Raw genomic sequence first — 13,261 nt, forward strand, 5'->3', positions numbered from 1 at the left:
GGGCCTAACAGGAACACTTGTCAAATGGAAAATGCATAAAAATTTTTACATGCACCAAACAACTTGTAATTACAATGGTTTTTAAATCTGTTGTAAATAAATAAAAGATTTCTTGTACCTTAACAGTAAGTAGGTCAAAAGACAGCTTTTTAAAGTAAAGAAACATAAAGCATTTAATAATAATCTTTAAATAATATTAATAATGTTATATTACTAAATAATATTAAGAAATACTTTACATGTGAATAGGATTTGTGTTATTTTCTTGATACGTTTGACTAATGATTATAAATATTTCTTTAGTTATATGTTAGTAAGATTAATATAAGTTGTAATTAGATTTGTTTATGTCTGATTTTTACACCAATAATGTACAGTTTTACTTTATATGGCCAGTAAATTTAGTGAAGCCATCAATACAGCTGTGGTAAAATGTTATTTTTAGGCCCTGCTTGTATATTTTAATCATTCACCTGGTGAATTTCTTTGATTCACAATTCAATAAATTCTACTTCCTGATAGAACTGCATGATTCTGGAATCCGCTTGTTAAGAGAAACGTCACGCGAATGGCTTCCAGATCCAAGCACTCTATCAAACTGTATAGGGAGACTCAACAAATGGTAATAATACCATGTTACCATGTTTACAAAGCGATGTAATACTTTCTTAAATCACGATCGATATATATATATATATATATATATATATATATATATATATATATATATATATATATATATATATATATATATATATATATATATATCCATGCCTAATATCCGAAATCTAGAAAGTGATTCATTTTTTTTTTTTTATTGTTAAAGTATTGATGTCTGTGATGCAGCAAGTCCAGAGACTGTTGTGTACACTATGATTTTATATAAAATTCACTTTAATGTGTGATAGTCATAAACTAATATTTTCTCTATTCAAATGAGTAGAGGCTTGGACCCGGAAACAGTAATCCATACGTCAATGATACGTCACGACTTAACAAGCGGAAAATTGAGAATAACCATTATTTTGATTTGGCTTAAATCTGAGGTTATGGTTCACACATGTTTTCTGAATAGAAACCTAAACAACAGCAGCCTGTATGTTCTGATAAAATGTGAATTCAGATTTGTTTGTATTGTCAAAGTAAATTATTTAACGACTCAATCAAATTGACTTCTCGTTTCATTACTGGATGAATCTGCATTTTTCAGAAATCGCTTGAATGAATATAATTTGGTGACAAATAAATGTTTTAACAGTAACGTCATGCCGACTACTATAAAACGGCAATCTTTATTTGAACAATTATTTAAGGGTAACTTAATCTTTTTGACTGTGACCTTACCTTATTAGTGTTTATATCATTTTGATATTGCAGAATCGTTTAGAAATAAGATATCATAGGTGTTTGCATCAAGATGGCGGTCTTTTAATGATTAATCATGCAGCTCTACTTTTATCAAACCTGTAACCCTTTCCCCACGTCCGTGTTTTAGGTATATTACAGTAAGGGAAGCTCTCAAGTAAGGTCAGATCGCATGTAAAAATAAAAAGTTATACAACTTTCCTTTGGCTTACTCCCTTCTTTATCAAGACTTCTTGCAAGTCAATTTTAAGACTTTTTTTAGACCCTTTTAAGACCATTATGAATGAAATTCTAGACTTATACAGGGCTAAACACTGATGATTATTTCTAATGGTCTGGTTGGGTCAATTGCTTTTTTTTGCAAGCCACAAAAAAAATGTAATGTTGTTATTTCTTAGTGACATACCTTAATGTCAAAATAAGAAAACTAGTTGTATACACTATTTTCAACATAATATTAATTTTTTTTTTAAATTACTAGTTTAACATTGTTAAAAGTATATTTATTGTGGAGGTAATTACATAAGTAATCTAAAATATATATTTGCTGGCTTTTGGTCCAAATTGACTGAGTATAACTCCTGTTCAACCTAATGCATTTCTTTTATAAAACCTTAACCTTTAGGGCTTAAAGGCCACATACGTGAACAGCACAATTTAGCTCTTGAGTGGCTATTTAAAATACTTTGAATGTTTTATATTTTGTTACAGACATACAGTGTCATCCTGCAACTATCTTGCAGCATATGGAATGTCCCAAACACTATTTTAACTGTCCAAAAGGGGCAAAAAAATTTGTTTTTACTCTCCGATAGTCAAAACATGTTCAAAAAATGTATATGTTATATATGAATTAAAAAACAGTCAGGAAAAAGTGTCCTATGTAAACTCAGACCATGAGTCCACATATATGGACATCATTTTTCTCTAAAAGTACATCATGTCAAGAAATGATTCCTATGTTTTATTTTAATTAGATTCCAATGAGCCCAAATAGCAAAGAGAAATAAAAAATACATGTAAAAAACACCTGGGGCATTAAGAGGTTAAGTTTCATGTCTGTTTAAAAATGTTATGTCTACTCACCCTTACTCCTGTAAATAGTTTTTGTATGAATGGAAGATAACGTAAAGGCATAAATGGCTCTGTTATGATAAAGAAGAACTGTAATTGTTTTTAGTTTTCTTTCCATGATTTTATTAAGATGGATTGTAGGTGATTGGATGGATGTTGGCTCGATTGGGTAGCTTTACTTGGACAGAGAAAAATGAAGACCTGTTTAAAATAATTTAAGACACACAGCACAATATTTCATTGAATTTAAGACTTTTTAAGACCCAGCGGACACCCTGTTTTGATGTGGACGAAGTTATATGTTTGTGTGTGTGTTATATCTTAAAAGTGCACTACTTTAAAAATATATATATATATACATTTTCTTGTTTTTTTTGTCAGAATTATTCTTTTTCTGATTAAACCTATCTGTGCTGATGTGGTGATTAAACATGAACAAATTTTCTGCTTAAAAGCAGACACTTAGTTCTTACTTTTGTTATATTATATGCAGTGCTTAACTTGTGAATTTTGAGGTACCGGAACAGATCGGGGTAACGGACCCGGCCTGTTACCAGAGGCTGGAGCGGGGCGGGGGTGTCGCGGACGATAGTTAGCTGTGTCTCATTTCAGAGGCTGCATCTTCCGAATATAATGAGGGACCAAGCCGAAGGAAAATGAATGAATGAATAAAATGTTTGTATATGCATAAAATATATTTGATAAGCGATTTCGGTGAAATTCATCAAAAATGCTGGCAGGGAAAGAGTTAAAACGCAACCTTAAAGTGCTAAAGTGTCACAGCAACCAATTTTTAAAAAAATCACTTCATGTTGGTTCCAACTCAGATTAAGTGATTGAGTTATTGACTAAGACGTCCGACTGCTCGTAATGGTGCAAAACTGTGTGTTCTCATGATACTGACTCGGTCGAAGTGGTTGAACGAGGCTCTGAACTCATTCATTTGCTCCTGGCTGATGCCTTTGGCGTCACGTGTCAGAATCTGGTTTTCAATCTCATTAATGGTGCGAGCGATGGTGGTGAGGAGCTGCTCCCAACCCACACGGATGTGCTGGAGGAAGGAAAGAGACGTCAGGAACACACTAATGCATTATGAGGATTGAAAGTGAGATTGTGTGGGTGTGTATGTGTGTGTGTGTGTGTGTGTACTGTACCTCCATGGTGTAGTTAGTGTGTTTATTGTCAAATATAAGTGCTTCCTGTATTAGCTGATGGTCCCCCTCCAGCTGGTCGATCTTTGGTTTGTAGTTTACAATGCTTTTTTCGTACTGACGCAGGTGGGTCAGCTGATCCTCCAAAGTCCCGTGCATCTCAATAGAGATTCGGCCGATTTCCTGTACAGAGAACATTAGAAAACAATTGGAGCACATTAGGGCGGCACAATCTATCATTTCAGCATCGTTATCGCAATGTGATCATTTGCAATAGTCACATCATTTACAAGTTCAGCTTTAGTTTAGTTCATCCCGTAGGAACTTTGAGTAGAATTATAGCTAATCAAGAACCAGAGATGGGAAGTAACAAAGTACAAATACTCAGTTACTGTACTTAAGTGGATTTTTCTGGTATCAGTACTTTACTCCACTACTTGTTCTTCTTACATTTTTACACAAATATCTGTGCTTTGTACTTTTGTACATTTTTAAACCAGGCTCGTTCTATGTTCCATCCATGTTATTTTTTTTTTGTCATTGTGAAAAATTGAACGCCTTTTTGATTGATCTATTTTTTTATGAAAAATGAGTTTTAGTCGATCGGATCACAGGTATCACAGGTAAATTACACACATTGCCGACCATGGTTTACTATACAGGTTTCTCTGATCTTTCCATCTAATACCACAAATATTTTTTTAACAATCGTGTGATTTTTGTCAACATTAGTACTGTTATTGCTAAAACAGTTAAATCCTTTATGAATGTTGTATCAATTAAGATTTAATTATTTAATTTTTAATCAGTTCCTATTTCCTAATACAAAATTTATACTGTTTTACCGTTGTCTTCATTTAAATTAGTTAAACAAATATTTCAACATCAGAATTATTCAACTGGGGATATTTATGAAGGCAATTATAATGTAAAGTATCAGGAATTTATTATATGATAAAAAAGTTCATGCAAAAAGTTTTGGAGGCTGTAATTTTGGCTGTAATTTTTATTTTTTATTTTGCGTAGAGCAAATGCACTAACAGCATTAATGACTCTATCCATGAAAGAAAATATTCACAATACTCTGAAAAAAAACAAAGAAACACTGAAAGCGGCTTAAGCCGAATGCACAAAACAGTAAAATATATGAAGCATTTATTATAGCAAAAGAAAAGCAAATGTTTTGGACAAAATTAAGGGTTAATTGAAGATGGTTGTTATTTGTAAAGATATAGGCCTCCTTATAATAATTATTATTGTTATTGCAGAGTGTGATGTTGCTTGGCTACTGTCCTGCATAGAGATATTATTACAATTTATCTGTGTTAATTGTAATATACGCTACTGGTCAAAAGTTTGGGGTCAGTTTTTTTTTTCTTTTTTTTCTGTTTATCAAGGAGGCGTTTATTAAATGTAAAAAAAATAATAATATAAATTATTTATTATATATAATTATATATTATTTTTTTTATTTTAAATAACTGCTTTTTTATTGTATGTAGTTTCAAATGAAATTATTACTCCAGCCCAGTCATTAATGCTTTCATTACTATTACCATTAATGCTAATTAATATTAGAGTGATTTCTGAACAATCATGAGACTCTGAAGACTGGAGTAACAAAGCTAAAAAAAAGTATTTTAAAATCACAGAAAATCTTTTTTTAATTAAATGATAAACTACTTTTGAACAGTTATTTTATAGTGCAATAACATTTCACAGTTATACTAATTGTACTGTATTTTGATGAAATAAATGCAGCCTTGGTTAGCAGGAGAAGCTTATTTTAAAACATTTCAAAATCCTACTGACCACAGTCGGCAGTGTAACTTGATCTTTCAGAAATAATAGTGCCTATAAATAAGTTATACTGCTTATTATTTCAATAAAAGCCATTTTTGTTCCCTAAGGATACTTAGACAAAAGCACAGCATTTATTTCAAATAGAAATCTTTTGGAACATTACAAAATGACAGCAATTTCACTTCTGATCAAATCAGTGCATTCTTATGCAAGTGCAAGCTAACTCTACAAGTGAGACTATGCATATAAGCCAATAATCAAGTCTGTTTTTGACATCTTTTCCTGAGTTCTCTGAAAGCACCATAAGACAATGCGTTTCATTTTCTGTCACTTTAGCTCATGTCTCACCTCCATCTTGGTCTGGATCCAGGGCCCGATAACATTAGCCTGATTAGCAAACTGTCTGCGCAGCCTCTCATTATTCTGCTGACGAGCGTGTTCCTCTATCAGGGCCTGATCTCTCTGGGGCACCAACTGCCTCACCTGATAGGAAAGCAGTGTGAAGAAGAAATGAGCATCTTTCCTGGCATCTTTTTTTTTTTTCAACACAGTATAATTATATACAGTTGAAGTATTATTTTTATTATATACAGTAGAAATATTATTTTTTTCTTTTTCAAATATTTCCCAGATGGTGTTTAACAGAGCAAGGAATTTTTCACAGTAGAAAATAGAAATATGTAAACAGTTAGAAATGTGTAAACAGTACCTGGGGGGAAAATATACAGGGAGGCTGATAATTCTGACTTCAACTGTATGAAATATGTGTCTGTAAAGTCCCTTTTCTCTTGTGTTTTGTATTTTGTGAAGCAGAACAGTGCTCAAACCTTATCCCACTTGGCATTGATCTCCTGGGGGTTGATGGTGGTGTAGGGGTTTTGGCCAGCCATGTTGACGTGGTATGTCTGCACAATTTTAGCAATTTCATTATGGATGCCCAGGATGGCCTGTCGCTCCTTATCTGCCTCAGGCAGTGTGGCTTTAAACTGCTCATGGGCTGTGCTGAGACCCTGCAACACACACACACACACACACACACACACACACACACACACACACACACACACACACACACAATGAGATGTGTTATAACTTTATAAAACATTATCTGCCTCAGTAACTTTTACATTTTCCATCTGACATTAAGTTTTCTGTGAAATGCACCGTCACACTTTACAGTCACATTTGAAATCTACCAGATGGATGGAAGGATGGACGCATGGGTAGACCAAAGAGATAATTCTGTTCAAATGTTAAATTAGTAAGGTTTTTGGTTTAAACCTTTTAATGTTTTACATACATTGTAACGATTAAAATATGTTCATAAAAATGAAATGTGTAATTGAAATATATCTCACAAGTATCACAAAATGTATAATTGAACCCAAATAAATGATTTACTTTTCCAGATTAGACAGACAGACAGACCATAATAAAGAAGCTAACGTAAGGATAGATAATGGGGTCAAAAAGTATAAAATAGTCACTTCCTGATTGTGTGGTGCCTAAAAATCAACAATGAAAACAGAATTTGCTGCAGTAGAAGAAGCTGCGTGAATCTTTTTTTATTTAGTATATGACTTTAACCTCAGAAGACGTTGCCGACACACAATGAACGCCTGGGGGCGTTTGAGGCCATGAGACATGAAGCACAGATGCTCTTGACAGTTCTGGAGGTCATTAATAATATCATAACACTAATACTGAAACGGCTGAGGCGTTTTAGAATGACCAAAACAACATGGTTTTTCTGTCTATTAACACACATTTTTATCATTTTAGCATGTTTTTTATGCACATTTTCAAAAATTATATATAGATAGACAGACAGACAGACAGACAGACAGACACTGTAGGTGGATGGATTGGTGGATGGATGGATGGATGGATATGGATGGATATGAACGGACGGACGGACGGACGGACGGACAGACGGACGGACGGACGGACAGACAGACAGACAGATAGACATGCAGATGATAGGCAGACAGAAAGTAAGACAAACAGTTGATAGACATGGGTAGATAGTAGATAGATGGGTAGACAGACAGACAGAAAGATGGATGGATGGATGGATGGATGGATGGATGGATGGATAGATGGATGGATAGATGGATAGATGGATAGATAGATAGATAGATAGATAGATAGATAGATAGATAGATAGATAGATAGATAGATAGATAGATAGATAGATAGATAGATAGATAGACATGCAGATGATAGACAGACAGACAGTAAGACAAACAGTTGATAGAAAGCCAGACAGATGATAGATACACAGACAGTAAGACAAATAGATGCTAGACAGATTGACAGACAGATGATACACAGACAGACAGACAAGTGTACAGCACCTGTATTTCCTCAATGGTGTGGACTATAAAAGTGTCCTGCAGGTCCTCCATTGCTCCCTCCATCCAGTTATTAAAGGGCGCTGCTCTTTTGGCGAACTCCAGGTAAAGCTGATCAATAGTTTCCAACAGTTTCTCAGTTCTCTGAGGAAAGACACAGTGGCGAGACACACGTGAGTGTACTGCAGTGTAAAAAAAAGACCATTCGCTTTTTAGAAAGAATGAATTTAATGCTGGAATATGAAGGGCTGTATCACCTGCAAGGCCTCACTGCGTTTCTGAGTTAACACTCCCAGCGAATCCCACTGATCACAGATGCGCTGACAGCGAGCATTTACACTGGGAGAGTCGTAATACTCCAGCTCACTGCAGAGAGAGAGAGAGAGAGAGAGAGTATTAAACTACTTCAGCAAAAGATCACAGATGATGTTCAGTAAGCTGCAGATCAAATGTTCTGTGTGTTCAGTCAAAGAGTAAATCGTTTACAGCAAGAATCAGTGTCTGGATCAGTTTTCCGTGTGTTTGACTGACTTGAGCTCCTGAGCGATGGCAGCGATCTGCTCCACTCTGTCCTGATGAGCTGCGAGGTCGCTCTCAAAGGCCTCGTGTTTCTTCAGCAGAGCCTTGATCTCGGACAGTGACGCCGTCTCAAAGTCTTTGTGCTGCAACATGTCCTCTTTACCTACAGGGAGCAGCAAAGATCAGCCAGATCTTCACATGAATAAGGCTCTCAACTATTTTCTACATAAAACTGAAGTCAGAATTTATAGCACCCTGTGAGTTTTCCTTTCTTTTTCAAATATTTCCCAAATTATGTTTAACAGAGCAAGGTTTTTTTTACAGTATTTCCTATATTCTTTTTTTCTGGAGAAAGTCTCATTTCTTTTATTTTGGCCAGAATAAAAGCAGTTTTAAATTTTTTTAAAAACCATTTTAAGGTTAATATTATTAGCCCCCTTAAGCAATATTTTCTCGATAGTCTACAGAACAAACCATTTTTATACAATGACTTGCCTAATTACCCTAACCCGCCTAATTAACCTTGTTAAGCCTTTAAATGTCATTAGCCCCTTTCACACATACAGACCTTTCCGGAAAATTGCCGGCAATTTTCCGGAAAGGTTGTATGTGTAAACAGGTCCTTTTTGAAAATACCGATAAAGTCGTTCCGGAAATTTTCCAGATATTTACCGGTATCACTGTGTGAAAGGGGCTACTATAAGCTGAATACTAGCATGTTGAAAGATATCTAGTAAAATATTATGTGCTGTCATCATAGCAAAGATAAAAGAAATCAGTTATTAGAAATGAGTTTATAACAAATTTTTAGTTTAGAGAGTTTAGTTTACTAATAATTAGTTTATAAATTAGAAATTAAAACTTATTTTTAGAAATGTGTTGAAAAATCTTTATTTGGAGAACAGAAATTGGAGAAAAATTTACAGCGGAGCTAATAATTCTAACTTTAACTGTAGATGTGGGCTGTTGATGTGACAAAACGACAAAAATGAATATAATTAATAATGACTTCATTTAAAAATGCAGTAAATGGTTAAACCTTTCCATTGTCTTTCTTGTTTTTCTTGTTATAAAATGTACCGTGAGGTTGTACGGTGGCGCTGTGGGTAGCACGATCTCCTCACAGCAAGAAGGTCTCTGGTTTGAGCCTCAGCTGGGTCAGTTGGCGTTTCTGTGTGGAGTTTGTGTTGGCGTGGGTTTCCTCCGGGTGCTCCAGTTTCCCCCACAGTTCAAAGATATGCAGTATAGGCGAATTGGGTACGCTAAATTACTCCACACAGAAATGCCAACTGACCCAGCCGGGGCTCAAACCAGCAATCTTTTTGCTGTGAGGTGATTGTGCTACCCACTGCACCATCATGCTGCCATGAGAATATGTTCATTTTAAAAAGCCAATCCCACAGAAAACCTCAATTAGTTGAAGCACCCTATTCAAGATCATGTGACTGAAGCAAACTGTGAAGCCCATGAAGTACATATAACTTTTTTGGAACCACTATAAAACTTAGTTTTGTTGTCGTTTGCACCCAGATTTATTAAAAATATCCAACAACTCCAACAAATCAGGGAGAAAAAAATACTATTCATACTTCTATATAAAATAAATAGCACTATATGAAGAAAAGTGTCCAACAAATAAAGATGCATAGCTCTACTTGTATATTATTCATAAATTTTTCTTAAAAAATTATATTTTGCATACACACAAAAAAACTACATGTTTGTCAACTACCCATGTGCTTCTCAGTCTCAGTTACCGTCAGTCCAGGCCTCGTGAATGGCAGCTTTTTGGCGGAATTTCTCAGCAAGATGATCGAGTCTCTCAAGTCTGCGGATCTCATTGAGCAGCCACTCTTCATAACCCTTCTCTGCCCCCTCCAGACGTCCCCACGAATTGGAGATGTCCTATAAATTTAGATTATTCAGATTATATACTGACAAATTTGCAACACAGGATCATTGTGAAAAGCACCCCCGTATGCATATCTGGAGAGCACAAATTATGTAGCCAGTGGTATGTATGGCTGCTTCAAAACGAACAATACAGGGCATTATGACACCGCCGATGGCTTCTGTTTCTTTTTGTGCTACCAATCGACTGCTTACTTCCCTGTGAATGGCTTTTACACTGTTACCAGTTTGCCCAGTTAGCTTGCCATGTACATCTGCGGCCTTGAGATGCAAAGCGGAGTCGATGGCGAAGACTGGGTTTGAGTATGGCGAAGAACGATTCCAGAAAGCAGGTAAAACAAAAACAAAAGGCAAAAACAAAAGGCAAAAAATAAAATAAACATGTAAATAACAGGGTGAGGACTTGGTAAGATCTGAAAACATGGTAAAAATCAGGCGGCTGCAAGGGCTTATCTTTTTCTGGATGACTTCTGAAAACAATGTCGGTTGAGTTTTTAGGAAAGGGGGTGATTGGTTCAATTTGTGCTTTAAAAAACACTATCAGTTGGATTTAGGAAAGGGGGTGGGTGGGAAGATCGCTTGGTCGGTTGTTCGTTCAGTTAGTCAGCCAGTCGAAAGCATCCTCTGGTGGACTTGCGCAAGAACAGCAGGCATGAATGGCACTCGCAAGAGTAATTTGAGATCTAAAAAAGCGTACACAGTGGCCTCCAGTGCATTCGAGAAAACAACTGCAAAAAAAAAAAATCCTCCTGGGATGTATTTGGCGCTCTAAAGAAATGTATACAAGGGTACATATCAATAATGAGCCTGGGTTGCAAATATTACAAATCAAATGATTTCACTTGGGTGCTCTGAAATTAGAAAAGTTGCTAACCGAGACCATCTTTCCCTCCGAAGGCATGAACGCTGGCCGGTTGCTGAGACGCAGTTTGGTCTGCAGTGTGTTGAAGTTGATCTCCAGCTGGCATTTTTCCTGAACTTTGGGTGGTTTATGAAGTCGTCTGTAGTCCCGGAAATCCTCCAGCTTCTGCTGCATGGCCTGCATGGTGTTCTCCGGGACGCGGTTCTCCAACCACGGGATGGTTCTGCGAATCCACTCCAGGAGCTGAAGAGAGCCAGAGCAAGACAGAGACAGGAAAAGGGGAAGGAAACAACAAAAGGAGGGGGGAAAAGGGATCAATTTGGAGCAGACGGAATGAAATAAAGGAGATAGAGATAAAAGAGATAATAAGAATCAGAACTTTTGATGGTTTTATGAAAAATAACAGACCATTTTGAGGGATGTAAACAATAACAATGGTCCTGACGTTGCCTGTTTTCAATTTTACATTTCCAAAGCTTCTAAGAGTCCAAATAGTTCCACATATTGATAAATAATGTAAGGATAGCTGTTGTAACATCAAGTTATGATTGAATTGCCTCTTGTTACAGATTTAAAATAGTTTGATAACAAGCAGGAAATTTTCACGGGCCAATGACATGACCACATTGAAGTGGTCTATACACAGGGTACCCAAATTATTTACATAATATTTTAAGACTTTTAGAGTCATTGTGTAATTTCAGTCAATAACCTGGATCAACTAAAGTATTTGTAATTAAAGTATATATTGAATTATTACAGATACATTTACGGGGAACTAAACAGATGAAATGGATCTAATAAAATGAATTTGTAAGTTATGGGACTGAGTAAAAATTAAAAATGCTATAAGAACACCTCCACATTTCAAAATGTTTTTAAAAATGTAAAAACAAAAATACAAAATTAAATAAAAATTTTAAATAATAATTAAGTAATATAAAGTAATAAAGTAATTTAGGTAATTTTTTTAATTTATTTATTTAACTTAAAATTTAGTCAGAATAACAGTCGCTTTCATCATATGTTGTGATTGTTGTCAGGGTTTTCCACCAAATATTGATTTCTTAACATTTCTAAAGAAAAATCTATGAATCGTGATGTCTAGAAATTAACATGAAACATTTTGTTTTCAATTATTTTATACCAAAGGCTTTAAAAACTACTTTTATTTTAACTTTAGAAGAAATGTCATCAGTTTAGATGACAAAACTAAAATGAACATTTATTCAGACACATTTTATTTAACATTTAAATAGCATTTACATTCAAAGTGCCATTAGCGATTGAATACATATATATTAATCATTTACTTATTATTATTCCATTGAACTGTTTGACCTAAACATCAGCAGTACAACACTTCCTGTACTTGTGAAAGCAGTTTAAATGACTGAAACTGTCCCTAAATGAGCACAGACGAGGAGACGACAGGAGAGAAGGATGGGAGTGAAGAGGAGTGAACAGGAATGAATGACTGTGCTCACATCACTGGCTAGTTTCTCATAGTCCTCCATCAGCTGCTCGTTCTCCTGATTGACAGCCAGCACTTTGCAGATCCGATTGGCTGCCGTTTCGGCCTGAAGGGAGTAAAGCACACAGTGAATCTGCTTCTCTTTCTGTGGAAACCTTATCAGAGCCTTGAAAACACTATTAAGGCTCTGTTTGTGTGTGTGTGTGTGTGTGTGTTGAAGTCCATTTATTACCATTACCCAAAGCAATCAGCTGCTCTGTCAATATCATATAACCCTGCAGTGTGTTTCATTATACATGTGTATATTTTTGAAGGGGGGTGTAAGGGTAAGGAAGTGAATTGCAAGTCTAAAAGCCAGAAAGGAAGAGAAGAAAATAATGATAAGCTCAGTGTTGCGTTGTCAGAAACAGCCAGAGCTCAGGAAGCGTTTTCGGTATTGTGAACATCTTATAAATGTTGCTTTTGGTGCATAATGCTGATCAATAGTAGACAGAAAGTTAGTTTTTTTGTTTTATTGAGAAAAACTTTCTAATTTTCTAAACTTTCTAACTTTGATTTTCTCTCACAATTTCTGCTTAAAGATCGCAATAAAAATACAATGCATAAGTATCTAATTTCAAAAGATCCAGTTAAAAAAATACACACACACACAATTATGTTTTTGTGTCTTGGCTTATATCAATTTTTTTTTTGTACTTCAGTGTTGAAAATAAGAATATTAAAACATTTTAAAGGATAGTTCAACCAA

At 35.2% G+C, this 13,261-nt stretch overlaps 1 protein-coding gene across 13 annotated transcripts in view; it reads right to left on the reverse strand.

The window, feature by feature from the left end:
* The window catches only part of actn1 (actinin, alpha 1), a 71,985-nt gene that overhangs the window by 6,225 nt on the left and 52,499 nt on the right, over positions 1 to 13,261 (reverse strand). For 12 of the 13 annotated variants that reach the window (NM_001168286.2, XM_087278060.1, XM_087278055.1 and 9 more), the window contains 10 exon segments: positions 3,344 to 3,490; positions 3,594 to 3,773; positions 5,742 to 5,876; positions 6,221 to 6,403; positions 7,751 to 7,891; positions 8,005 to 8,113; positions 8,279 to 8,429; positions 10,024 to 10,171; positions 11,052 to 11,282; positions 12,527 to 12,619. In NM_001168286.2, coding sequence (NP_001161758.1) covers positions 3,344 to 3,490; positions 3,594 to 3,773; positions 5,742 to 5,876; positions 6,221 to 6,403; positions 7,751 to 7,891; positions 8,005 to 8,113; positions 8,279 to 8,429; positions 10,024 to 10,171; positions 11,052 to 11,282; positions 12,527 to 12,619 — 1,518 coding nt within the window. 13 annotated transcript variants of the gene reach the window in all.

Source organism: Danio rerio, chromosome 13, assembly GCF_052040795.2.
Source record: "Danio rerio strain M-AB ecotype USA chromosome 13, GRCz13ab, whole genome shotgun sequence".
Classification (NCBI taxonomy): domain Eukaryota; kingdom Metazoa; phylum Chordata; class Actinopteri; order Cypriniformes; family Danionidae; genus Danio; species Danio rerio.